A 26,911-nucleotide genomic window follows, 5' to 3' on the forward strand; every position below is an offset into this window, starting at 1 on the left:
TTCAATAAAAATTAATACAGCTTTATTTCCACCACATTTGGCAACATAATTTTCAGTTTCTTTTCTCTCAAATTTTTTGTCTTTTTGCATTTCATATTATTCGGTCTTCCTCATGTGGGTGAGAGTTCCTTGTAACCATCATTTATCTTTAGGATGCCCATATATGTCCACTGTTTGTTTGCAGGCGTCCATCCTGAATATCAGAGTTGAAACAGGAAGCACTTTGTCAACAGGACTGTACAGTAGGTGCAGAGCCCCGTCGACAGCGTAAGACAAAGGTATGCTGGTTCTTCAGTGGCAAATAAATCCTTTGTTGGTCTGATGTCACACAGCATGCTCTGATTTGATCAGCTCCAGAATCACAGGGATGGTCTTCTCACCTATAGCAGACAGACAGGATCAGAGCAAATGTAATGCTGGAGAAAAACAAAACAAAACCATCTTTTCCTTTTATTTTTATGTGCAGACTAATCTGCTTCAAAACTGTATATCTCCATATTAATATTCTTATGGTTGTATTTATATAATTATTGTATAATTGTAAAATGTACATATATTACTACACTTAAAGTACAGCATCTGTACACAACAGCGGGTAATTTTTCTTGAAAAAAATTTAAATGTAAAACAAAGGGTGTTCCTCTATTAATAAAATCATAATTTGCTTGACCAAGATTTTAGCAGCTGTCAAATTATGAACACTGCAAAGCCATGCCTTGTTTAACTTTAGACAGCAACTGAAGTGCCTTTGTCATGTTTTTTCACTTGGGTTTACCTTCTAGACTCATCCGAGGGTTCTCTATCTTCTTTTCAAGCAAAGAGTCCATCAGCTTCCTCAGGTGTTTGAAGATCACACCGATCCTTACAGGAGCCTTTAAGATCGAAGATAAATTGAAGTCAATAAACCAGGAATGACATCCATTTCATTAGTCTACAAAGTCAAGTTTGGGAGCCCCAGAACAACTCCAGTGACCTCTGACCTGGAAATGCATCCAACTGTCTAATGTGATGAGCCTTTCTCTGTGCTGAATATCGATGTCACCTCCAAACAGCAGCATGGGGAACGGAGATATCAGAGTTGTGTCTCGCAGGTAGATCTTAGTGTATTTCACCTGTGGATAAATGTTTATTAGCACAACTGTGAATTATTGATAACAGATATTACACACATAGACACACATTCTTTATCCATACCTTTTCCTGGTACAGCAGCCAGCCGTGTGTCTGCAGGTTGCGGTTAACAGATGAGGGGTGGACCTGAGCCTTGCCTTGCGGGGTCTCCACTGTGCAGGCCACCCGCTCGAGCACATCCACAGAGGTGGTGCACAAGACCCGGGCCACACTGTCGTAGAGCCCGGCTGTCAGCACTGCGTTCAGGACGGAGATCTGCTGTTTGGACAGCGTGGCCGCCTGCGGCTTTAAGTGAGAAGAGGAGCGAGACGACCAGAAACCTGCCTGCTCCATCATCTTCATCAGGTCATGCTTCACATCCTGGATAAGAGTCAAACATGTGGGATTAGACAGGAAGTGGAAGAGAAAATGATCTGCGAATAAATGTATACGTGTGTGTTACCTCTATTGTAATGAGAGCTGTTCGATTGAGGAAGTGTTTTCTGCAGAAGGACATTTCTGCTCTTTGACCCTCATTCTGTGAGTTCTTCCACCTGACAGTATGACAGGTTAACAAAAGAAAATAGATCATCAGGAAATAACAAAATCAACAGTAATTCAGGGACTCAAAAAATGTATTTTGATAGAAAACACAACACCTTCCAAACATTGTGAGTTATACATTTTCTACTGAAAATCTCAAACATGCAACTTTAGGAAAAATACTCAAGCTGTCTTTGAAGTCAAGCCTTTAAAAGTATTCAGAAAAGTCTGTACCCCAGATATGCATTGTATATGGTCAGGTGATCGGAGTTGGCTAATGCTAGTGCGGCTTTAGCCAGGTTGGCTTCCTCCTTTCTATTCATTGGTGTGGAGAAGGGAGACTTTTCAGTGATTGCAGCCGCGATGGTTGCCTGAAACAAAATGGCAAGATATGAAACAAATAATAATTCAAAAATATATATTTATTACATAATATAGTTATAGAAGTAGTGATATAATAAAATACCAAGATATAGTCATTACACAGTCGCAAAATATTAGTTAGAGAGTGTTTTCTGAGAAATGAGACAGCGGAACGTACTATGGGCTCCAAGCAGCCGAGAATGGCTCCATAGATGAGCATCTTGCCAATCTTCACATTGACGGGCAGGCTCGCCAGGTGGTGTCCCAGAGGGGTGAGGAGATGATGGTTAAGGTGACAAGCACCGATCTTCCTCAGCAGGTTGACGGCGTTACTGACTGACTGAGGCTGCGGAGCATCCAGGGCCCGGCTCAGAAACTCCTCTGGGGAGCCGTACTGACATTTCTACCAGAGGGGAGAGAGGGGAGAGAAGAACATCTAAGAGAACATCTAACAGAAGCTTCAATAATGTTTCCACATGTGGTAGAAGGTTGAAGTGTTTGGCTTTGAGTGAATTTTCATTTTTGTGCGACTGAGTATGGTGCATTAAATACCATAATATGAAGACAGAGCTCCTCCAGGGGGACCCGTAGTATCTCTGGAATGGAGTAATCCATGAACGCGTCAAACCTGAGATGAAACAGAAATGCTGACGTGTATAGGTGTTTTTTTGTCTGAACACATCCTATTTATCTGATGGGAAATGATCAGTTTCCTACTTTCTGTTCTTGCAGGGACCTTTTTAACACCACATAGAATACTATTTAATTCCTGTTTCATGATAATTACAGTCAAAGAATGACAGGAAGAAAGGGCTTTTTTTGAGAGAACTGGATTTGATGCTTTTTAAGACTTTTCTGGACCTGCAGATGCCCTGTTTTGATTGAGTTACCATCTCCACTTTACCTGTATTTCGGGTAAAGTCTGAAACAGAAGCCATTGCGGACTCGTCCTGCTCTCCCCTGCCTCTGGAGGGCGCTGGCTTTGGACACAAAGGTTTCCACCAGAGAACTCATCTGGCTGCTCTCATGATACCTGAACAACACAGAACACTGGAGTTAAGTCTCTCTGCAACCAACTTCACTTATGAACTTATGAACTTCCCGTTACTATAATTATTTTCTTTCTACTTAGTATTTATTCACAGAAACTGGCAATTAGATAAAACATACTTTGACAACTCCTGTCACAGAAGCCATTAAACAGATATAATAACTTACATCCCATGAGGACAGAAATATGTTTTAACTTCATAGGAGATAATATAATAACACTACAGTATGAGAGACTTTTTCTGACATTGTTTATGAGTCCTTACTTATTTTCTTTGGTCTTCCCAGTGTCGATGACAAACACAACGTCGGGAATAGTCACACCTGTCTCAGCAATGTTGGTTGACAACACAATCTAACAGAGAGCATAACAGTACAGATTTTTAGAACTTATTGTGAATATATTGTACTTGTTCAGTTTCACAGTGCTTCATTATAACACATTCTGTAGTACCTTCCTAACTCCATTGGAGGGCACTGTGAACGCTGCAGCCTGGTCCTTTGAAGAGAGAGTAGAGTGCAGAGCAACAATCTTGTACCTTAAAGTAACAGACACAACTACAAGTTAAATAAACTGTTTGGGGCAAGACTGTTATGGGTGTTTATTAGATAACAGTACATGACATTAATGGACATATGTCACCTGTTTTTGTCCTTGAACCTCTTGTCTGAGGAGAGCAGGTCGTGGAGCTGCTGGATGTGAGCCAGACCCGGGAGGAACACGAGAATGGCCCCATCCAACTCCGCAAATTGTGGAGATTTATCTGGCAGAGCACAAAGAAGGCCAGAAATTTTACACATTAAAAAAAAAAGCATGCATAAAAATGTACTTTATGCTGTCTGAAACAAGCATGATGATGTGTTGTACCTAGGTAGTCTAGAAGGTCAACCAGCAAATCCATGTTGATCTTATTGGGGTTCGTATACTGCAGCACCTGCCGAGTCCTGCTGCTGAAGTGGTCCAGGTCAGGACCTAGGTCCCAGCCTGCAGATGAGTCCCTTATTATCACTTCCTGAAAGAAAGAGAAGCACGTGTGCAAGTTCCCAGACATTAGAGCATTTGATGAAATAACAACAGCAACAATAGTGATTATATAACATTAAACTAGGAAATACACAGATGAATAAGAAAAGACTGAAAGGAAATAACACTTGTCTTCTCATTTATTTCCACAAGCAAAAGTCTAAGAAGGAGATATTACTGCTGCAGAGATCCATCATTACCTGATGCTGTAATGTCTTGCCACCTTTTTGAGTGACAGAGATGCTAACTTCCTCTTCTTCTTCAAGAATTTTCTGGCTGTACTCCGAGTCCTTTTCCAGGACGTACCCTGTCTGCTCCACGATGTCTTCCAAATGGAACACCTGGAAATAAAACCACAGGCACTTGAGTACAGGATTTCCTGTTTCCTCTGCCTTCAGGTTCAAGTTCAAAATTCAAAAATGCATCTGTAAATGGAAAAAACAGATGCAGCTTATCCCTGTAATCCACCTCCAAAGACGCCAGGACAGACAAAAAGGACATTTAAAATAGATAGCTACACCAAAACAACAATAGCTCCTCTCACCTCCACTGGGAAAGTCCTTCCAGGGATGGTGATTACTGGGCAGCGGTTGAAGTAGTTGGAGAACTTGTCACAGTCCACTGTGGCGCTCATTAGGATCAGCTGCAGGTCTGATCTCCTCAGAACAACATCTTTCAGGATGGTTAGCAGGAAGTCTGACTGGACACTGCGTTCGTGGACCTGAGAAGATGGAGGTGTGGATATTAACCTGAGGGTGGGAAGGACACTCTAAAGTCATTAAAGACGTTTTTAAACAAAGTCTTTAATCCAACAGAAACTGTCGGTACCTCGTCTACAATGATGTGCGTCAGGGAGCTGAGGTGTCTGTCATGCTGGAGTTTCCTGAGCAGAACTCCAGTCGTACAGTACAGCAGGCGGGTCCACTCCCCGGACTGATTCTCCATCCTGATCTGGTATCCGCACAGCGACGACTGAAACATGATTTCCACATGAAACATGATCGTTAAAGCGAAGTGAAAGTTCATCCTATAAGCCTGCATTATTATTTGTATGACAGCTAATCACAATGTTTCAAATTAAGGGCCATCAAGCCTTTAGATGTCTTAGTAAAGATGTATTTTCACCTTCGATCCCGGTCCATCCTCACAGCCAAGCTCCTGGCTGACCCTGCAGGCCAGGCTCATGGCAGATATCCTGCGGGGCTGGGTCACCACGATGTTGCAGGGCTGCGCCACTTTACCCCCAGTCAACAGCTCCTCCAAGAGGAACTGAGGAATCTGAGTACTCTTTCCGCTGCCCGTCTCTCCAGCCACCACGACCACAGGGTGGCGCTGCAGAGCCTCCAGGACACGATGCCGGTGTTGGAAGACAGGAAGCTGCTCTCGCTCTGCCTTGAGGGTGGGATACTCGTTGAATGACTTGGGTTCATTTCACGTAAAATGTCTTAAAGATGGTAAATTGTACAATGCTTAAGTGTGTTTACCTGTAGTTTGTGGGCCAGTGGTGAATTCTTCAGCTTCATTAAAAGCTCTCTGGATGCCTCGAGTGCTCCTTCCCTTTCCTTCCTTCCTCCTTTTTTCTCACTCTTGTCCTCCAGTTCTTCTCCTCCCTCTCCGATGTCAAGAGCAGCCAGATTCTCCCAGGACTCTTCAGGCTCTTCATCCCCATCGCCACCTAGCCCCAGCTGGCCTTCGGAGCCAGACTCCTGCTTCTGGTTCTGGTTCTGCTGCTGTTTGAGTCTGGTCAGTAGGCGGGAGATGAATTGGTCTCGAGGTTTGTTGGCAGCAGTGCGGCTTTCTTCCTGTTGCTGCTGCTCGTTGTCTCTCCACTCCAGCCAGACATCTCTGTAAGTTGGTGGGAGGAGCTGGTGCACCGACTGAGAGCGACAGATAGAGAAAGGGGGAGTGAATCAATTGTTAAAAGAAAATTTGAATTAGAATATACGGCTACAACAGGTCAATCTGCACAGAAAAACAGTGCTATCCTCTGCTAGGTTACATGTATTACCTGTCCTTTAACCAGGGTGTAGAGTGCCTGTGTGGCTGCCAGATGTTGAGCCTGCATGCTGTCTTCAGTCAGGATGGTTGGACAAACTTCCACAACATCATCTGGCCTCTGAACACGCACCCTAATGGATACAAAGACATCACATTAAGACAAAATATTTCTAAAGGGCATGACTGATTGATATTTTCATAGTGTGTGCACACATGTGGCATACATGCTTAAGTTAAAATTTATACAGTATATACTACTGTTTGAAGGCCTAACTGGTCAGAAAGGAAGTTCAGGACCACAGCTTGCTCCCTGATTGTCCAAACAGAAGAAAACCCTGAGAGACCCCTGAGAAGAACCTCGCTCATCAAATTTTCAATTTTTCAACACATCAAAACTGTCTTAAGCATTTCTCCCTTGGCAAGTGTATCTCTCCAGTGCTACACACAAAACAGAGTGTGTCTTTTTATGTGACAGCATTTGTATATGGGAACAGAGACGCAGAATCACACACTTACTTGCATCTCCAGTATCTGCCGGCAGGAACCTTGTGAAAAGACGGCGGGGGACTCTTGGGCAGGTTCTTTCGGACCCAGTCTATGAGGAACTGTTTTGGAGACTTCCCTGTCCAGCTGCGAGCTGTGTAGTCAAAATTGCGAATATCCTTTGGCTCGTTCTTTTTCACAACTGCAGAGGAAAATGTAACAATATGGTCAGCAACACAGTGTGTATCAGAGAGAGGTCAATTATAATCAATTATTGCATTAAAAAACATGACCACTCACATAACGCTCTTTTTATCTGTGGTCAGTGATGTGTCGTATGTGTGTACAGCATCTATTACAGTGTATTACTCTTGAACCATATCAATACAATTTGAAGCTACTGTAAGCTACATTACTACATTAATAGTTATGTTTCACATTTACTATATCCTGTAAAAAAATTTGAACCTTTTTTTTTAATTTAGCTTGGCTCAGAAGGTGTTTATTTGTGAGATGTACCTTTCTGTGCAGGAGGGTCCTTTTCAGCTTGTTCAAATAAGTTGAAGCTGAGGTCTTCTTTGTCCTCAGTGACAGGAAGTATTTTCTTCTCCTTCTGAGGCGCATCCACCACTTTTATAGCTGGATTGAACATCGGATGGGACTCCAGTTGCTTCATTTCTAGAAACAGAAAATACATTTGTTCTATGAAAGTCAAAAGTAAGTTGGAAGAAATTGTTTAATCTCTGAATCTGAATGTTAAAGCACACACACCTTGCTGTATGACGCGTATTCTGTCCTGTGCCATCCTTTGGCCCGCCTTGTCTCCTTTTGTTTTGGCAGCGGTTGCCATGTCTTTAGCATCATACAGCTGAGCAGTGAGGATCAAATACCTATCGTTCTACATGGCAAGAAACAACACACACTATTATAGAACTACTGCACCATGCCACATACTTTATTGATTTGATTTGATTTATTGAACAGGACAGTGTGCAGTATTAAGCATAAATGATGCACTGCACCAGAGTTAGCTTGAAGCTAATATTTAATATACCAGAATATCACAAATCCTAACTTCATACAAAAGCTGAACGGCTGTCATCAACCAATCTGATCAACATTTCTAAATAAAAGTATAGAGAGCATCTCTAGCCACAAAAATGTGCTATAGTGTCCACTATACAGATGGGCTATTTAAGAAATAATTAAAAAATAATTTTGGGAAATATCCTTATTCACTTTTTTGCTGAGACTTAGGTGAGAAGATCGATACCAGTCTCATATTTTTCTGTTAAATATCAAGCTACAGCCAGCAGCCAGTTAGCTTGGTTTAGTATAAAGACTGGAAATAAGGGGAAACAGTTAGCCTGGCGCTGTTGAAGGTAACAAAATCTACCAATCAGCACAGCTCACTACTTAAAATGTGATGTCTGGTATGTTTAATGTGTACAAAAACCAAAAATGTATCTAAATCTCAGTGAAAAAGCAAAAAACATATTTCCCAAAATGCCCAACAGTTCCTTTAATTTAAAAAAAAAATCTCAGATTTAAGTGTCTTTAATTTTACTTACTGGATCAAACTTTTCGTCCAGTTCAGGATTGCGCACAGTCTTCTTCCCTCCATCCTCCTCTTCCTCCTCCTCCTCATCACTGCTCTGCTCTGCATACCTTAAGATCCAATCCTTCATGCTTGCAGCTTCATCCTTCTCTGTGGCCTGGCAAACACCACACTTATAAGGTTTAATGTGTCACAGTACACGTCTGTTTACCCAAGACACACTTGTAAATAAACACACATACCTTGGTGGTCTCTTTGCGGGGATTACTGGGTGCTTTGGGGCTCGGGGGTGCAGGTTTCTGCTGGGCAGGAGGCTGGAACCTGGGTCTGCTCCTCTGGCTCTCCTCCTGCATCTGCTGGGTAAAACCTTCCGGCAGCTCCTCTGGTAAATAGACAAATTAAGAAAGTTATTGCTTTGACAGCCTTGTTTCCTCAGGATGACATCTTAAACAACTGCTGATGCTCTTTTACCATCTTTAAGGTTGAGGCAAAGCCAGTCGAGAGCAGAGTGGAGATCCCCTCCGTACAGCACACTACTCTTCATCGCCTCCTCAATGTGCTCTCTCTTGAAGTTGAACTTCTGCAGAGCTGTGTAGAGATCCTGCAACCACAAACAAAACCCGAATACAACAATCTCCCACAGAAAAACATTGATATATGTATTAACTGTGTAAAAGTTGGAGAATCGGTTTTGTCTTTACCAGTAATTTCTTGTTTGTGAGTCGGCCTGATACGGGCCCTTTGTCACAGTTTTCCTGTCTGAAGTCATTGATCAGCTTGATGATCTTTTTCTCCAGGTCAGCTTGAATTGAAACCTGCGTTAGAAGGAAAGTTTTGGTCTCATCTCAACCATTAATAAACATTTTGAAGCATGAAACACACATGAAAAAAATGTGACTCACAGCTAAATAAATGATGGACTATTTCAGCTGCTGGGACATTATATAAACAGCCCATTTAAATAACTAATACTACAGCATGTCTGACTGATTTACCTCACCCTGTAGTAAAGTCAACAACAGGTTACAGGTTACAGATGAAACATTTACTAGGCATAAAGAGTAATTAAAGAGAAATCCTGTCAAGCTGCACAGTAAAGATAAAGTACACAGTTAATGAACCAACCACTTACTTTAAGGATCGATTTGTCTGAGACTCCACCTGTGTCAACCTGGGCAGTGTTGGCAAGACTGTAGGTCTTCGGAGCTGGAGGAAGAAAAAAGTATGTTTTATTTATGATTACATCACAGATTTACTATCACACACTATTGTGCAGATTCAGCTACAACTAACAGCTGTTTCTATTTTGATGGATTGATTAACTGTTGGAAGTGTCTAATGTACAGTCAAATGTCCACCACAAGTTACCAGACACCAAAATTTGTTTACCAATCTGACAAGAACATTGTTCACACATCTGCCATGAAGCAAAAAAAGGGGATTTTGTGACTTTTATTAACCTGTAACCAGAGGAGGTATGTTATTTTATACTTATCAAATTACTAAAAATAAGGACACTGTGACGAAAATATGACGTCCCTTGTGCAAAAGTTCTCACAGTGAATCTGCACAACCCTGCAGCCTCGCGGTTTATTTACTAGTTTGTTTACTCGTTTACTAGTTGAAGTAAAAACAGTAAAAGACAAGTAAACATACATACAAGGCTGAACACACAATATCATTAATGTCTACACAATATAATGCAATCTATCCCACCACACACTACAGCTGGGAGTGTGTCAACACATTCTGACAGTCTGTACCTAATGGAAGGACTTTTAGGATTTATTTATCCACTACTGTACAGAGTAGATGAATGTTAATGATATTACGTCCACCTCTGTACAGATAAAAGTCATACTTTAACGCTGAGTGCCTGCCTGACTGTGTGAACTGTATAGTGATGTTTCTGGTGTCTGAATTTTGGGAATGACACCGATAGAAACCAAACAAACTCGGGAATGACGTTTTCGTGCTGGTAGATAGTTAATACCACCTTTTGACTTGTTCTCTTTGGCTGGTTTAGCCGGCTTGTTGCTGTGTGGCTGTTTCTTCGACTCCTCCGCCACGCTGTTCCCCGCTGCAGCGGCACCAGCCCTGCCCGTTGCTGCTGCCGCCGCTGCCGGAGCCACCGGAGCACCAGCCGCCGCCGATTTCTTCTTCTTACCACCCATTAAGTCACCAAAATACTGCCTCCTCTATGCGACTGTATGATGGCGGATCATCAGCAAAGCGCTGAAAGGTGGTGGTTTTAAATAAAGAGCAAAACAGAGACTGAATCCTCACACTTCGTATATATGACGCGTCACTTTTGGACCACCCGGCTGCCGTAGAGGAAGTGTTACCGGAGAGCAACCTCGTGTTGTATTGTGGGAAGTGTGCCCCTAACAATCATGGCAGACGCATTTGGAGACGGTTTGTTCAGCGTGTTTGACGAGGAACAACAAAGTGCCACAAGCAAAAAGATACCTGCCTCACTGACTCCAGAAATAGGGTAAATGTTTGGGTTTTTTCGCATAGTTAAGTTTGGGGTTTGAACTTTAAGAGGGAACCTGATTGTAGCATGAAGTGTGCTCGTGTCTGATAACGTTAACGTCAACTGACGAGTTAGCGAGCTAAATGACAGTTAACTCGTTTATGAGACACCAGATAAAGTGTGTAGCGGTACCGATAAACGTATTTTTAATGTTTTACATATAATATGTGTAGGAAGTTTAAATTTCAAACTGTTTAGCTAACCTTTCCAGCGTAAATTCAGACACCGTCGGCTAACAGCAGCTAACTTATGTGTCTGCCTGTGTTTTTCTATTTTGCAGCAAAGCTGTTGTTAAAAATGGCACTGACAAGGAGGCTGGTCCATCTCCCAGGGTCAAGAGGGAGGCAGACAGCGACGGTGGAGAGGAGGTGGTGTTTGGGAAGAAACCACGACTGGAAGCCGTATCTGCGAATGACCTAAAGTGAGATGAAGTACATCTTAGAAGACGGGTTCGCAATGTTTCAAGTCTGTCTTAAAACAACAGTCATATGCCCAAATGAACATTGAAACCGTAATCATTAATCATTAACAGTAATCAGCTGTAATCATTCCTCCTGTTCATACCAGATGATCCCTTCTTATTGTACTTATAGTGTAAGTGATGGGGGCCGAAATCCACAGACTGCTGAAGCCTCATATAAGCTTCAGATAAACTTTGAAATGTGTTTTTGCAAAAAAACCCACTTATATCACTTATATTGAAAGTGCATTTGAAGGGGATCAGTTAATAGCCAGTATGAACAGGAGGAATGATGACAACGAGGAAAACATCTTTCAGTGTTCATATGGACACCTGACTGTTGTTTTAAGACAGACTTGAAAAGGTGTGAACCTGTCCTTCAATACTGTGTGAGCCTGTGCAGAGTGTTTAGGTGCTGTCATAACTTCTGTCTGTTGATGTACACTCAGTTTGCAGTCACTAATCATTGGTGGAAAGTAGCTAAATAACTGCATTCACTCAAATATTGTACAATATTTGGGTTATTTCTACTTTACTGGAGTATTTCTGTTTTATGCTACTTTACTTTACTTCACCTAATTTAGTTCCACCTTGAATACTGCTTACACAAGGATGAATTTATAATTATAATCCAATAATATAATGCTGAAACTGTGCTATAGAGTGATTACTTTACTCTTTACTTTAGTTTTGGTTGAAACTGTCAGAAAGGTGTTAATTCAACTCTTTGTCATTCAAATCGATGATTTTGAGTGTTGTCACTGTCAGGTGGAATATTGGCTTGAGATGCTGCAGAATATGCAAAATATTTTAAGTTGCTGCTTTTGCTCTGTTCCAGTCTTGCAGAATTTATGCCACAAGTGAAGGTGGAGCAAGTTGAGACTGTTGAAGGATGTTCCCATGAGGTAAAGAAAGCAAATCAAAGAAAATTTACAGATTGACATATAAAAGGAAAACCAGGAAGTTGTCTTAGTAAGGCACCACAAGCTGCCAGAACAGCACTGTGTAATTGTGGCCCTGTTTACACCTGCTATTAACATGCGTCTCGGGTGATCTGATCACAAGTGGATAGCTTTAAGTACGTCTGTGTACACCTGGCATTAAAACGCGTCTCCACATGCGTCCTGAGTGACCACTTGTGATCGGATCTCACTTCCCCGCTCTATATGCAAATAAACACGGACATCATTTCCGTTTTCAAAGACCAAATTCGTTTGTTATTAATTTGCGGGAGGATCTGACTCAACTTGTTTGATAACTATTAAATAACTATTGAATAAATATTCAGGATATATATAAATATTCCGTGTCGGAATAGAGAAAGAGAGAGCGTTATATGCAGCGATCTCCCCGCAGCTGCATGTTTCCCTTGAGAGACACATTTACGCACAAGACACAGCAGCATAACTTCATTCCTTATTTAAATTTCCGACACACTGACAGCAGCGGTCAGGATCTAATGTTAATTAATGTTCCGTGTTCTTCTACACATCCAGTAGGTCAGCTGTTACACACACAATCCAGGTTCATACTGTTTGGAGTAGGCAGCCGTCCTCCTGATAAATCCTGAGCTCCATTATGTCGAGCAGCGCAGCAAAACTAAAAACCGTAGTTAAGAACTTGACAGGACAGAGGAAACTATCCAGCAACGTCTAGCTTCTGAAATATTTTTTTAGTCAGACAATTGAAAAATTAATGGTTTAATTTCTATTCTAATTGACGATTTGAAGAGGAAAACCGGTTAGGGGAACGGGAAAAACAGGAAAAAACAGGAGGTGGATTACGTTTTTAATTCACATGAAATACAAAATAATTAGTTTGTCCTGTTATCAGACAAGTTGAACAGCTTTGGACGGAGGGTCCTGTGCCTAGTCTGCCGGAAAATAGAGGACGTCAGTTGACTAGGCGGTCCCTCAATGTGGCCCAAGACGTTATTGCGTTTACACTGTTAAATGAATGTGGTCACATGTGGCCCAGACCACCTCTGAATGTGGTCTGAGTGATCGGATCTCGGATGTTAATACCAGGTGTAAACAGGGCCTATGATTCACACCATTTGTGTACCAGCTATCTAGTGACCTCTTGTGCCATCTATGGCATCGTTATGTTTCTTCACTAATTTATTCAGGTGTTTCCTTTCATTTGTCACCTGTCTGATTTCTCTGATTATGAATGTCAAACTTTTATGGTTAAAAATTCTGTCTTTCCCCAACAGGTCGCTCTGCCTGCCAGTGATGAATATAAACCTCTGAAGCCGCGAGTGGGGAAAGCAGCCAAGGTATAATGGGCCTTTAAATGACACTACTTGTGTGTTATTACTCCTTTAAGACTGTGCATTGAACTAGTTGGTTTGCAGAACTAGAATTACTTTACTTCGTTTTGATCGTTTTGTCTTGTTTGTCTTGCAGGAGTATCCTTTTATTCTCGACCCGTTCCAGCGCGAGGCTATTTTATGTATCGACAATAACCAGTCCGTGCTTGTGTCCGCACACACATCTGCTGGCAAGACTGTCTGTGCTGAGTGAGTATCATCAATAAGCATCGCTAAGGATAATTTCTGGTGGTTTTTTTTCCCCCCCCTTTGTTTTGCTATTGTGACAACTGTTTCAAAATTTATTTGCTTACTGTGCTGTTGAACAAAGCATGTAATTAAGTCCAGACTACAGCAAATATTCTATTGTGTGAATATAACTAAGGAATAGCAATATTTACTAGCTTTGACTACTGGCATTGGTGGATCTGCTACCATTGTATCTGTATTGTTTGTGGGGCACATGACACTGACATTTGACGACATCCACATGTCGCTGTTTTTATAAATGCAATTTAAAATGGAGTTTTCTGGACTCTTGGATGCAGCAAAGTGGAATTTTTTGAGAAAGTTTTTACTTGTAAGTGACACTATCCTAAATGTAATTACTGTTAGAAGGTTGAAGTGAACATTTTTCCCATTCAGGATTTCATATTCACTGATAATTAGATTTTCATAATGCAAGATCAAAGTTCTTGACTTGTTTATCTCATGCAAGTTAAAAAAATCTACTGTGACTTTATTAGTTTTACTCGTTTTAGTCAGCTGTTTGTGATTGTGTTTGTTCCAAGTATGTATTTTGGAGAGCTGTGCTCTCAGAGAACTGGAGGTATCTAAAGCTCCAAAGTGCAAGTGATAAAATTGCAAATGCAGTTTTCTTGGTAGCAAAAACCTTGAAAATCAAGGCCCAGGTGGACAGCAATCAATATTATCTTTCATTAATCATAGTAATGTCAGATTTGTGATCTAATCTGATTTACTGTATATCCTCTTCTTGTAGATATGCCATTGCACTAGCCCTCAGAGAGAAGCAGAGAGTGATCTTTACCAGCCCCATCAAAGCCCTCTCCAACCAGAAATACAGAGAAATGTACGAAGAGTTCCAGGATGTGGGACTGATGACTGGTGACGTCACCATCAACCCCACTGCCTCCTGCCTTGTCATGACAACAGAGGTGAGTTATAGTTGTGTCTGGAAAAAGTGGAAACCTTATTAGATATGTCAAATATCACCTTTATTGGAAAGGGGCACTTTACAGCCGGGGAGTAGAGACGGAGCCGAGAGGTTGTTCTGACACAATGAACTGCTTTCCTCCCAGATCTTGAGGAGCATGCTGTACCGAGGCTCTGAGATCATGAGGGAAGTGGCGTGGGTCGTCTTTGATGAGATCCATTACATGAGAGATTCAGGTGGGCAAAGAACACAGATGGCACAAACACACTATTGATCAACCCACGTCCATTTCATTTTTATGATAATTAGTGACAATTCCCTTTTAATTTCTGTGTATTTCAGAGCGTGGTGTGGTGTGGGAGGAGACCATCATTCTTCTTCCTGACAACGTGCATTACGTCTTCCTGTCGGCCACCATCCCCAACGCTAGACAGTTTGCAGAGTGGATTTGCCACCTACATAAGCAGGTGGGCCTTCTTTTGTGGACTTGTACTGATGTATATTATAATTATAAGGGTTAGAATTAAAGTTACTTTGTCCCTCCTCCTGTATGTAAAGTGAGAAGGCCACAATTATCTGTCAGTTCTTATGAGGGGATCATGATAACATCTCTTTGTGTTTTTCTGCCCTTTATTTTGCATAATTAATGAAGTGTTTCTGTCTCATGTGTTCTGTAGCCATGCCATGTAGTCTACACAGACTACCGGCCCACTCCGCTGCAACACTACATCTTCCCTGCAGGGGGCGACGGACTCCACCTGGTGGTTGATGAGAATGTAAGGACACACACACAGAGTATACTTCAGAGTTATGGAAGAGAGTTGGCTAATTAGTGATAAATAATCCTATAGATCTCATATTAGCCCAAGATGACACTTGCTCTGTTTCCTAATTTTGGACACATCCATTGCAACCAGTCTTTATGTGATGTACAGTATATATGATGCATAACATCTGTTTGTGTTTTGCTATTTTTCAGGGAGACTTCAGAGAGGACAATTTCAATACAGCTATGCAGGTGCTGAGAGACGCTGGGGATTCTGGGAGCAGCAGCGGAGGGGGCAAATGGGACCCGAGAGGACGGAAAGGAGGAACCAGAGGTGAGTGTGTCACTTTGATTTGAATTCATTGATATACATCAAAGTTTGTGTACTCACATGCACACATGGTCTCTTCAGGTCCATCCAGTGTGTTCAAAATAGTGAAGATGATCATGGAGAGGAACTTCCAGCCTGTCATCATTTTCAGCTTCAGCAAGAAAGAGTGTGAGGCGTACGCTCTGCAGGTGGCCAAACTGGACTTTAACAGGGGTATGTGCTACATTTCAGTGTCAATTATATACGTGTGTATAATTATTTTTTTATACTTTGCCTGTCACTCTATGGAGATTTGCAACATCAGGGGTAATTCAGAGAGGCAAAGAGACTATTTAAAAGCAGTCAAGCATGACTGACATTGTATGCACTGTACAATACTGCTGCAAGCACCAGTTCAGTAGCTATACACAATAGTAATGGTGGTTTTTTTGAACTGCGTGCATAGTGGAAGGTTTACGTCAGACTCTTGAAACAGTAGATCGATGGCATGTGATGTGTATTTTAAATGAGTTTATTAATCCTTTTTCCTGGTTTGCGAAGCCCAATTCATGTCAAATTGTCTGTTAAGCAGATTCGACACGATATAGATCAATGATTTTCGTGTTTACAAAGCGTAAATTCTGGTGATTGGACTGTGATAAGGGTTAAAATGTTTTCCAGATGTGACAGTCCAGAGTAGAGTTGGCAACTCTGATTTATAGCCATATTATTGTGAGTTTCATAATCTCATGATATTTTCCATTCTGGAAAGTCGATTATTCCGACTGTGTAAAATCCTTGCTGCTTATTCACCCAGTTGTCAGTGATCAAATGTCATATTGACATAATTTACCTCTTATTAGCGTAAATTAAATAATTTTATTACAGGCTGTATTTTCACTGCATTTGTCACCTATCAGGTATAAAGGTCACTCTATCAGCACATTTAACAGTGAGCTTATTCTTGGAATTGGTGATCAGATTGTCTTTCTGAAATGCCAGAATAAACATATTTTTGCGAAAAATTGCTGAGAAAGTTGGAGGGAGTTGAAATTAGGCAAGCAAAAAACCACTCACCAAAAGGCTGAACTGTTGGCAAGCTATGCTGAATGAATCCTCCCCACTGAGTGAAGCCATGAATATGGCTTATCACGCCTGCACAGCTGGTCCTGCTGTTTGGTCCAGTGGATAAGTGAAGTTACTTCATGAGGACAAATCTCTGCATGATGGGAGATAATCCAGCAGATTGAGTTTGGCTCACATCCACCAGCGTCGGGCTTTTTCTGTTAAATAAAACATACTTACGAAGTCTTACTCGGGAAACATTTTTCCTCCCTGATCTCGGTTTGTTTTTTCTGCATGTGCTCTGACATTCTTATAAATGAAGTTTGTTTTAATGCTGAACTCTTCCAACACTGAAGCCTTTTGTCTGTCGGCACTGCCAGTTTCATCATCAATATTGCAAAAAAAACAAAAGGATCTATTCTGCCAAAGATCATTTCTCATTACCAACACAATTCTTAAAACATATGAAACTTTCTTAAACAAACCAAACTTTCCTAGAGGAATAAGGCAGATGGCATCCAGTAATAGATTTCAGATCATTTCATTTGAAGAAATGTTTCACTTAATGGGGGAAAAATATTGAAATAAGCAGATTTGTACAAGAGTGATTGACTTTTTTTTTTTTAGTAGTTTAAACAAATAAGAAGCTTTCATGTCAAACTGATTGTATTTTACGGCTACAGAAAATTGCATCACAAATATTGCTTTTACTTAATGACAGCTGAGATAATTGCTTTGAATGGTTCAACATTAAAATGCTGCATGAGTTTCAGAAGTGAAATTCTTTCTATTTTTCTTTATACTTCTCTTCACTACTCTTTTTGCTCAGCTTCATTTACCAATACATGTCTGTCATTTACAAACTCACAGACACCAACTCTTCGTTTTTTCTCTTTTCTCTCTAGTAAACAGTTGAGAAGGCAGATTGTGTTTGTTGGCAGGTTGTTGTTGGCGTTGAGTTCCTATGTTTGTGTGTGTGTGTGTGTGTAGGTTGGGATATGATGAGGAGAGGGAGCAACGTGGCTCTTCTGGTTTCTCTCTTACCAGCCTCTGTACCCCCACCCCCCATCCCCACCCCCACCCCCCATTTCCCTCTCTTCTACCTCTCTGACTTTGTGCCTTCTTCCTTCAATCCTTATCTTTTTCTCAATCTCTCTCTTTTTTTTTTTTTGTTCAATAGAGAAATTAGCCCCCCTCTCTCTGTCCCTGCTTTGTACTGTGACACATAGTTTCTGGGCAGTGTTAGTGGACTGGCAGAGCTGTGTTGGAGTCAGGGGACCAGCTGGTGCCGAAACACAAATAAATTGACCAAGTGCAGAGATGCAGTGACAAAAAGAAAGTATAAAGTGGTACATGCAAAGACTAATAGGTGGACAGTCTTGTGTTGTTGTGTTGTTGTACTGCAGCATTATAGTTGTTATTACCCACTAATGGCAGGGCCTGACGTTGCTAAAGCCTGGATATTCATCATCCCTAGCCCAAGGGATGAATGACACACCTCCTCATGACTTTTGTCCACTATTAAGTCAAAATTTCCCCATGACCAACACTTAAATTCATGACAAAGTATCCTGGAAATTACTGATCAAGTTGCCATAAAGTTTGTTGTGGATATTCATGTTCATCAGAGAATAAATCGTAAAGTTTTTGATGACCCTCTGACCTTTCCTTTTCTGTCATCATCAGGACAAAACTTCCAGTTGTGCACAAAAAGTGCTGGCAAGGCGCAAAAGTGTGTGTCAGTATACTGTCATACCCTGGAGTATAATGAACTTTGCAGGCTCGAGGGGCCACAGATGGAGCTTTAGTCTTAATTAGCACACTTGCCTCTACTTGAGCAACTATGTTAGAAATCTTTAAGAAGTCTGCTCTGTTTGAGTTAATAGCTACATGTATGATATGAAGTGGATGTCATGGCTTTGAGCCATGGACTTACCTTGCATCTCATGTGTGTGTTCTTCTGTGGTAATGCTTTCTTATTAAACCACAGTACAAGAACCCACTCACACTAAAGTCATTTGTTATTAAAAATGCTTACTGGGTCCTTAGACACTGCAGAACTCCAAGGTTCTGAGTAATACGGGCACAAGAAACAGAAGGTTTCCCAGAATGGTCTCATGAATAAAGACAGGCATGTGACTAAGTTTCCACACAGCCAGAAATGGACAGAGATAGCCAACTAGCTACAGCTAACAATGTTATGTGATTAACACAATAATAAGATAGTGGTGGTGGTGGCACAGTCAGTGTATTCACATAGTGAAGATAGATAGAGTCCAACGATAAAGTGTTGGTTAAAAATGTGTCAGCAGTCAAACATTTTCCAGACAATGTTTTTGTAATAAAACCTCAGCTTCAATTAGAGTGTTTTGAATCTGTGGATTTAAAAAATGGTCAATTAATCAATATGAACATTTGTTAATAATACAGAGAAATAAACTACAGAGTTAACAAGACTTGAAGCAAATGAAGCAGCATCATTTGCTTCCTCAGTCCCTGGGTGGTAAGAGTTTTCCTGTAAGCTGTTTCCCACAAAACTCCCCAGTGTCCTGGATTAACCACACATTCCGAGAAAAATTACATTTGAAACATTGTTGAGTTGTTGGGATACAGGTTCAAGATGTGAGAAACGACTTTGTTCTAATATTCCCAACACTTTCTGAACAGCTATGAGAAGTTGTTGTTAACAACGGCACGATTTGTTTGTTCCAGATGATGAGAAACGCCTGGTGGAGGAAGTGTTCAACAACGCCGTGGACTGCCTGTCAGACGAAGACAAGAAACTCCCCCAGGTGAGGAGGACTGTATTCTCACACTGTGGTCGCTCACAACTGGTGTGATGTTTTTATAACCCTCCGAGATTGTCTTACTCCAGCGTTTGAACCCACCGCTGCCACGTTATAATGGTGACAAGAAAAAGAGCCTCAACATATCCTTCATAGTCACTTTCTACTAACGGAGGACTGTTAAATAGCTACACACATAATGTCAACACGGACTCAAACACTGAGCTCCTGTTGTTTTACCCAGCTGTGTTGAGTCACATTATGAAAACCAGCCATGTTGAGGTAATAGTAGTTAGTGGGTAGACCGCTACAGCACGAGCAACGGCAAAGCCAACCATAGATCACACTTTTCCACTACGAGGGTCAGATACTTTTCCACTTTCTGCTTCTCTGGTGCTTATGGCTGTGATGTTATGAACTTGCGCGCTTGAAACCTTCATAAACAAATAGTACAAACAGTAATCTGCTAACAACACTCTGTATTTCTCAGGTGGAGCATGTGCTGCCGCTGTTGAAGAGGGGGATAGGAATCCATCATGGAGGCCTACTGCCCATCCTGAAAGAGACCATAGAGATCCTTTTCTCTGAAGGCTTGCTCAAGGTACGACTACTTCTGCATTAAGATTAAGAAACAAATCAGACTTATTCCACCTCACAGGGTTACTGCAAATGGCTTTATTTTTAAATGATGTTCAAGAAATGTTCTCACATATGGACAAAATATTATTTTATCTTTATTTAACGAGAAAGTCTCTTGAAATACATGATCTCTTTTACAATTGTTTTTACAATTTACAACAATGAAATCTAACAGAACAAAAGATAACAAGGGATACTGAAAATTGATACATAAAAGTGGAATTGGTACAGTCCAGGCAGTTCCTGCTGATATGTACAATAATAATAATTAAAGGTACCTTGTAAAGTTTTTGACCACTATGAATGCATTTATGAGTCCTGCAACTCAATGTACTTTTTGCTGCTAGTTTCAGGCCGTTCCACTGATTAACAGCTGGTGGCAGTAACACTCCAAGAAACATGCCAAAACAAAATGTGCCAACAAAAGGCCACGAAGAAGACTGCTAGCAAGCAAACATCTTTGTTAACAATGCTGTATCAAAATACTTTGGCTTCGCAGACGTTTTTGAGGAACAAAATGCCTTCAACATATTTATTAGCCCTCTAAGACAAACAAAACGCCTTTTGATGAACACTGAATGTTTGTTTGTTTGGACCAACAATTACATTGTCATAAAATAGAGATGAGATTATCTTAATGTTGCCTTTTTATTCTCATGCCAGGCCCTGTTTGCCACAGAGACATTCGCCATGGGCATCAACATGCCGGCTCGCACTGTGCTCTTCACTAGTGCCCGGAAGTTTGATGGCAAGAATCACCGCTTTGTAAGAGCACTCGCAACACACACACACACACACACACACACACACACACACACAGTTAGTGTCACCAAACATCCAGTCAAGGGGAAATTGTATCAGCAGGAGCCCTGGATCAGTTCCCTCATCCTACATTACATGCAAAATCAAAATGTTATGTTTTCGAACTGCAATTTCCACAGCTGTGGCTGTTGACACACATAAGCAGGAAGTTCAATGGTGTAATTTATGTAAACTAGGCAATTCCTTTGGAAAAGTTTCTCTGCCTCATAAGGGGATGCTACATAGCCCATAAACATCCAATAAGAGAGCCGCATGAAGCTAATCTTCCTGTTACTGTACCCTCCCTGAGTATCCAGTAAAACTCATTAACAGTGCTATCTCTTTAAAACAACACTGCTGGTCTGTGTGCAGTGTGGAATTGACACACTGTGTGTTGCTCTGAGGCCTTTATAAGGTCTTAAAGTGCTGCAGCTCACATCGCCACATAAACAGCCACGTATTGTTTATAAGAGCTGGGGGCTGTGTGTGGAGCTGCCATCACTTAGAAGCACCCTTCATCTTCACTTCATACACATGGATTTTCAGCTCACACACATACACCCACACATACATACACACACACACAAAGGATTGAAGAGAATGCCAAAGAGAAGAAAACTGCCCTCCAAGAGGTTCATCAGGAACATCTGGTGCCTCTGATAGTGCCAAAGCTCCACGCAGGCACTCACACACTTAAATACACACAACTCTCATTCCTGAAACACACTGTGTTTCAAATCAAGTGCTGATCCCATGGCATGCCTGAAATGAGGATCAGATCATTTCAGCACAAAAAAATCTTATCTGCCTTTTTCCCTTTTTTTTTTGTGCATTTTTTATTGCTCAAAGACCAGTAGATAACGAGTTTAATCAGAGCCATGTGCCTCACAGGCTTGTGGAAAGCTGGTTGTCTCTTCCTCTCGAGACAATTGCATCATCTAGATTTCTATGGTACACATTCAATACTTGGCGAGGCACTGATTGTAGAAATACCTCAACTGTTTTCTCTAATATTTAGTCATATTCTCTGCCCACCTTCTTTTGTCAGTAGTAGAATATGCCATTTCTTTTTCAGCGTTTGTCTCAACAACAAATATACACAATATTACAGGTATAAAAAAGAAATCACTAACAAATTTCTTTGTTCTTAATGTTATGTGTGTTTTCACGTGATCTAGATTACTTCAGGTGAGTACATCCAGATGTCTGGGCGTGCTGGGAGGAGAGGAATGGACGACAGGGGAATTGTTATCTTCATGGTGGACGAAAAGATGAGTCCAGCTGTAGGCAAACAGTTACTTAAGGTACTGTGAATCCAGGAGCTATAAAACTTTGTCCTTTGTGTATACACTTACTAGTCATCCATCATATCTATGTAAACCTCTTCAGTTCTTATCAATGAAACATATTCCCTTGCTGTCATGCTGAGAATCTCTTGGAACGACTGATAAAAAATCGTCAGGAGTTGCTCTCTATGGATCATCAGGCCATCAAAACTTGACAACACACAGCTTGTGCGTTGTCAAGTTGTGGCCAGAGACTCTCGGTCTTATGTCTTTGATTTGACACATTTATGGCTCCGCTGCTTTAAATATGTAGCCGCATAGATTTTGAAAGAGGCTTTGTTAATGTAAAACTGTTTGTTGGCACCGTCGCAGCTCTTAACTCCAAGGGTGTCTTGGATAAAGATGTCGAACACATATCTGTGGTTCTGGAGGTTCAAAAGTTATGATTACAAAATCCTCAGCAGTGTTTTATTATTTGAAAGTAACTCAGACTGCATTTATTATATATTTATATCTTAGCACCCTTGTAAAATATTGATAATGCTATCAAAACGCACACATTAAGAATTCATTATGTTTATTTTTAATGACTTTTTTTCATTTGCTGTGCAGGGCTCAGCAGACCCTTTGAACAGTGCCTTCCACCTGACCTACAACATGGTGCTCAACCTGCTGCGTGTGGAGGAAATCAACCCAGAGTACATGCTGGAGAAGTCTTTCTACCAGTTCCAACACTACAGGGCTTTGCCTGGTGTCGTGGAGAGTAAGCATGTTCCCCCCCCCCCATATGTACTACTGTACACGCCCAAGTTGGGTGAGGTAGTAGTGACTAGACAGACACTTCTTTACATTCTTGTTCTACAGGGATACATGTGTACGTGATTAGCATACATCGTAGGCTGTTAAAGATAAATCAGACTTTACTCTAAGAGGCTGCATTTTGTTTACCGTAAGAGGCTGCAGAGGTTGTATTTTGCAGCAACTTTCTTGATTCCATGATTAAGATACATTATCAGATGTCTGGTATAAATTATTTTTCATGTCAAGAGGTGAGATGTGTAGAAAAGTCATTAAGACAGGATTTTAGTGGAAGATGCTGAAAAAGAAAAACATTGTCTATCCTGTTGCCCAGTTCTAGGTTGTATTTTAATCATATTGCTGATTCTTTCTGTGCAGAAATTAAGAAGTTGGAGGAGCAGTACCACGCCATTGAGATTCCCAATGAAGAAAGTGTGGTCACTTACTTTAAAATCAGACAGCAGCTGGCCAAACTGGGTAAAGAGATACAAGAGTTTGTCCATAAACCCAAGTACTGCTTGCCCTTCCTGCAGCCTGGGCGACTTGTCAAGGTAAGACTTCACATGCAGTGATACTATGAGGACAGAACGATATTTATAGATTTTTTTTACACGACGCTTAATGTCTCTTTGTTGTGATTGCACAGGTAAAAAATGAAGATGCTGACTTTGGCTGGGGAGTCGTTGTAAACTTTTGCAAGAAGTCTAATGTGAAGGTAAGTCGGTGTCATAGTGTCACATGTATGTGAAGTCATTTTCATCTGACTGTGATTAACATGCATTTCCTCTTTTTTAGACCAGTACAGACTCAGAGCCGCTGTATGTGGTGGAGGTCTTGGTCCACTGTAGTAAAGAGAGTGTAAAAGATGCAGCGACTGAAGCTGCTAAACCTGCTGCTCCAGGGGAGACTGGAGAGATGCAGGTGGGTGAAAGTGCATATTACAAACATGAATATGACTTCATGTGTCTGTAGTCAGGATGACAATGATTCATTTTCTTTTTTTGTTTTTGCTCAGGTGGTCCCAGTGATGCTCCATCTCCTGACTTCCATCAGCTCAGTTCGTCTTTACATCCCTAAAGACCTGAGGCCCTTTGACAACAGGCAGCTCATGCTCAAGTCTATACAGGTACAAAATGCAGCCATCTTGAAATGGAAGATGTTGAAACTCATACAGGTAAACAGAAATTAAAACCTATATGGTTTTTCTTTCTTTTCTTTCCAGGAAGTGCAGAAGCGTTTCCCAGATGGAGTTCCTCTGCTCGACCCCGTAGATGACATGGGCATCAAAGACCCTGCACTGAAGAAAGTTATTCAGAAGGTGGAGGCCTTCGAGCACCGCATGTACTCCCACCCGCTGCACAGCGACCCCAACTTGGAATCGGTCTATTCTCTCTGTGAGAAGAAAGCTCTGGTGAGAAACTACATATGTGTACTTCAGGTTGTGTGTGTGTGTGTGTGAGTTGAAAGTCAAATCATGTGAAACCCTGCTAAATGTCAAACTCTATTTAAAGTTAAACAATTTATCCACAGGTTAAAGTTGGTTTATCTTTCCTATTTATCTACATCGGTTCCATTTTGATAGATACAAATCACTGACCTTCAATTGTCTTTTCCTGGTAGACACGTCGTCCGTGACTTTATATACTGGTACAGACAAACACAGGAAAAAAGCAAGGACATTGTTCCTACAGGGCCTCACGCACAGTCATACTGTAGGTCCGATAACCGAAAAACACCTGATCAGGTCACATGGAGCAAGGCAGATGATATAATGAATAAGGACTCGTAATAAGGAGTTGATTTTATTTATTTTCTTTATCAGGTATCTGTCGAACTCTTCGAACTCTGCGTCATGTTGAATAGTAGACTAGTGGACTTCACTTCCCTGGACTGTCTTTCAGCATTTTATTGCAAGGCAGCAGCACAACTTCACTGCAGATGTAGAGAAACAAAGCATTCACAGTTTGGCCTCAGGTGACTCCAACGACTCTTACAACAGCCAGGAGCACTATAACAAACCAAGTGGTATCGATTACTTTAATAACGACCCCACACAAGTTAAACACCTGGAACTCCCAGTCAGTTAGAAGTGAAGAAGCCACTTGGATGAGAAGGGAAATGTCATCAAGTATATTCAACCAAGTCCAGTTGTCCTGACTCAGCCCTTCTTGGTTTCACAGTGTCTGTTTTGCAGATATGCTCTCTGGCTGTGTAAAAGCTCAGCAGAGTCACTAAACGCTAAAAGCTGGCCAACATGATCTCATCCGTACACTCTAATGGTGCAAGCTTTACAGGAGCCCTGCAACACATATGTCTGGACAATCTTCTGTTTTGCAGATTTATGAATGAAAATAAATAAAACCTTATCTCCAAGATGTAAAAATATCAGCACGTTTAGTTTAAGTAGTTAAAGTAGCTCAAGGTCACATATTTAGCAAAAGCACTGAAAGTAAACATGGTGAGGAAAATGCGTATCTTATCAGGGAAAAGTCCAGAACTAAGGAAGGAAATAAAAAAAGGAAATGATTGTGTACAGCTAGTAAAATAAAACAATGCACTTCCTGTTAAAACTCAAAATATTCTCTTTTACAGGGAAGTGAACTCAACGTTAGAACATACCGGTCCCGTAATAATATATTGGCAACACTTCAGGAAGTGTATTAAGACTAAGGAACACTGTAAATTTTTACCTTGTGAGTTGTTCATATCCAGCAACTCATTAGTATCCTTTATGTCATCAAACAAAGAATCACGAAACTTAAAACACAATGGGCAGTAAAAAACTAAATGATAATTATTTTCCCTGAGATCACACATTGGACAATTTGACTCTTCCAAAACAACAAATCAACCCGCTTCAATATGAAGATGTAGAATACAAGCTCTAACATTTTTTTGTTTGACAATAAGTACGCAGCTTTGGTTTACCCCAGATCACATTTGCCCAGTCGTGTTTAGCCTCAAAACACTTTTTCCCTTAAAGCTACAACATCAATCTTCTCCAACTGACTGAATTTATCATAAAACCCATATCTACAACACATCATACACGTCCCGTAACCAGTTCCCAATTTGTTGTTAATTCCATTTAAATATTATTTTGGCTTGTTTTTCCTCTTCCATATCGCTTAACCTATTAGCCTGGATGTTCAAACCTTCCACCGAACCTCACAGGGCTCCTGCCCCATATCTCCTCTTATCGCTAAGAGTGGAGCATATCAGGAAATGTCAAATTGCTCAGTCATGAATAACTTCACATATAATAAAATATGATAAATAACAAGAACACCTTTTATGTCATGCTCTGCTTTACAGAAAGATCTAGTCAGCTCAGTTCAAAACAACATGATTTATTGGACCAGTTGAAATAGCACTACTGTATGATAGATGAGGGAGAAACACAAACTGGACTATGTTTGACAATTTAGATAAACATTTACATCTGTCTGTGGTCTTGTGTGTGTGTGTGTGTGTGTATATATGTATGTGTGTGTGTTGTGAAATGATAGAGTGTACAGTACAGTCTAAACTGGATTACTTTATGTTGGACTGGCAGAGTAAGACTTTTAAGATTAACCTGCTCTTCTATTAACATCTCTCCAATCCCTGGACGGCCACTCACAGCTAATCCTCGTCTTGTTTCTGCAGCTGACCTCTCCTTTGACCTTTTTAATAGTCAAAGCACTTAATTTGTTTAGCAAAGCAGGTAGCACATTATCCCATTTTGTCACAGCTCACAAAAACACACCACGGCTGCTAAAGTCGACACATGTGATACCATGCTGGCTAAAGTTAGAACGCCATTCATTTTCTGTGCTGATGGCTTTCTTCAGTATCTCACATGCAGCCA

The 26,911-nt window shown here is 41.0% G+C and overlaps 2 protein-coding genes across 2 annotated transcripts in view; one reads left to right on the plus strand and one right to left on the minus strand.

Annotated features, from left to right (window-relative positions):
- On the minus strand, nucleotides 1-10,453 carry dhx29 (DEAH (Asp-Glu-Ala-His) box polypeptide 29). The gene is made up of 28 exons (XM_067574434.1): nucleotides 10,126-10,453; nucleotides 9,262-9,335; nucleotides 8,831-8,944; nucleotides 8,601-8,730; nucleotides 8,372-8,511; nucleotides 8,143-8,286; nucleotides 7,343-7,469; nucleotides 7,091-7,249; nucleotides 6,605-6,773; nucleotides 6,099-6,219; nucleotides 5,575-5,967; nucleotides 5,216-5,482; nucleotides 4,919-5,062; nucleotides 4,635-4,811; nucleotides 4,291-4,431; nucleotides 3,935-4,079; nucleotides 3,710-3,830; nucleotides 3,521-3,605; nucleotides 3,333-3,421; nucleotides 2,921-3,049; nucleotides 2,569-2,644; nucleotides 2,195-2,419; nucleotides 1,888-2,024; nucleotides 1,574-1,664; nucleotides 1,195-1,491; nucleotides 981-1,112; nucleotides 776-872; nucleotides 1-380 (listed from the first exon to the last, which is right to left on the minus strand). Exons 1-28 carry the CDS (start codon nucleotides 10,301-10,303, stop codon nucleotides 325-327), a joined length of 4,158 nt encoding a protein of 1,385 aa, XP_067430535.1. The 5' UTR covers nucleotides 10,304-10,453; the 3' UTR covers nucleotides 1-324.
- The window catches only part of mtrex (Mtr4 exosome RNA helicase), a 22,620-nt gene continuing 6,144 nt past the window's right edge, over nucleotides 10,436-26,911 (plus strand). Inside the window, exons 1-21 of the mRNA XM_067574435.1 lie at nucleotides 10,436-10,623; nucleotides 10,946-11,086; nucleotides 11,964-12,030; nucleotides 13,341-13,403; nucleotides 13,534-13,646; nucleotides 14,437-14,611; nucleotides 14,756-14,846; nucleotides 14,953-15,077; nucleotides 15,288-15,386; nucleotides 15,590-15,710; nucleotides 15,789-15,920; nucleotides 19,464-19,543; nucleotides 20,028-20,138; nucleotides 20,840-20,941; nucleotides 22,156-22,281; nucleotides 22,876-23,026; nucleotides 23,440-23,612; nucleotides 23,708-23,776; nucleotides 23,857-23,982; nucleotides 24,077-24,187; nucleotides 24,284-24,472. Coding sequence (XP_067430536.1) covers nucleotides 10,523-10,623; nucleotides 10,946-11,086; nucleotides 11,964-12,030; nucleotides 13,341-13,403; nucleotides 13,534-13,646; nucleotides 14,437-14,611; nucleotides 14,756-14,846; nucleotides 14,953-15,077; nucleotides 15,288-15,386; nucleotides 15,590-15,710; nucleotides 15,789-15,920; nucleotides 19,464-19,543; nucleotides 20,028-20,138; nucleotides 20,840-20,941; nucleotides 22,156-22,281; nucleotides 22,876-23,026; nucleotides 23,440-23,612; nucleotides 23,708-23,776; nucleotides 23,857-23,982; nucleotides 24,077-24,187; nucleotides 24,284-24,472 — 2,466 coding nt within the window. The 5' untranslated portion in view covers nucleotides 10,436-10,522. The remainder of the gene's footprint in view (nucleotides 10,624-10,945; nucleotides 11,087-11,963; nucleotides 12,031-13,340; nucleotides 13,404-13,533; nucleotides 13,647-14,436; nucleotides 14,612-14,755; nucleotides 14,847-14,952; nucleotides 15,078-15,287; nucleotides 15,387-15,589; nucleotides 15,711-15,788; nucleotides 15,921-19,463; nucleotides 19,544-20,027; nucleotides 20,139-20,839; nucleotides 20,942-22,155; nucleotides 22,282-22,875; nucleotides 23,027-23,439; nucleotides 23,613-23,707; nucleotides 23,777-23,856; nucleotides 23,983-24,076; nucleotides 24,188-24,283; nucleotides 24,473-26,911) is intronic.

This window comes from Thunnus thynnus, chromosome 19, assembly GCF_963924715.1.
Source record: "Thunnus thynnus chromosome 19, fThuThy2.1, whole genome shotgun sequence".
Taxonomy (NCBI): Eukaryota; Metazoa; Chordata; class Actinopteri; order Scombriformes; family Scombridae; genus Thunnus; species Thunnus thynnus.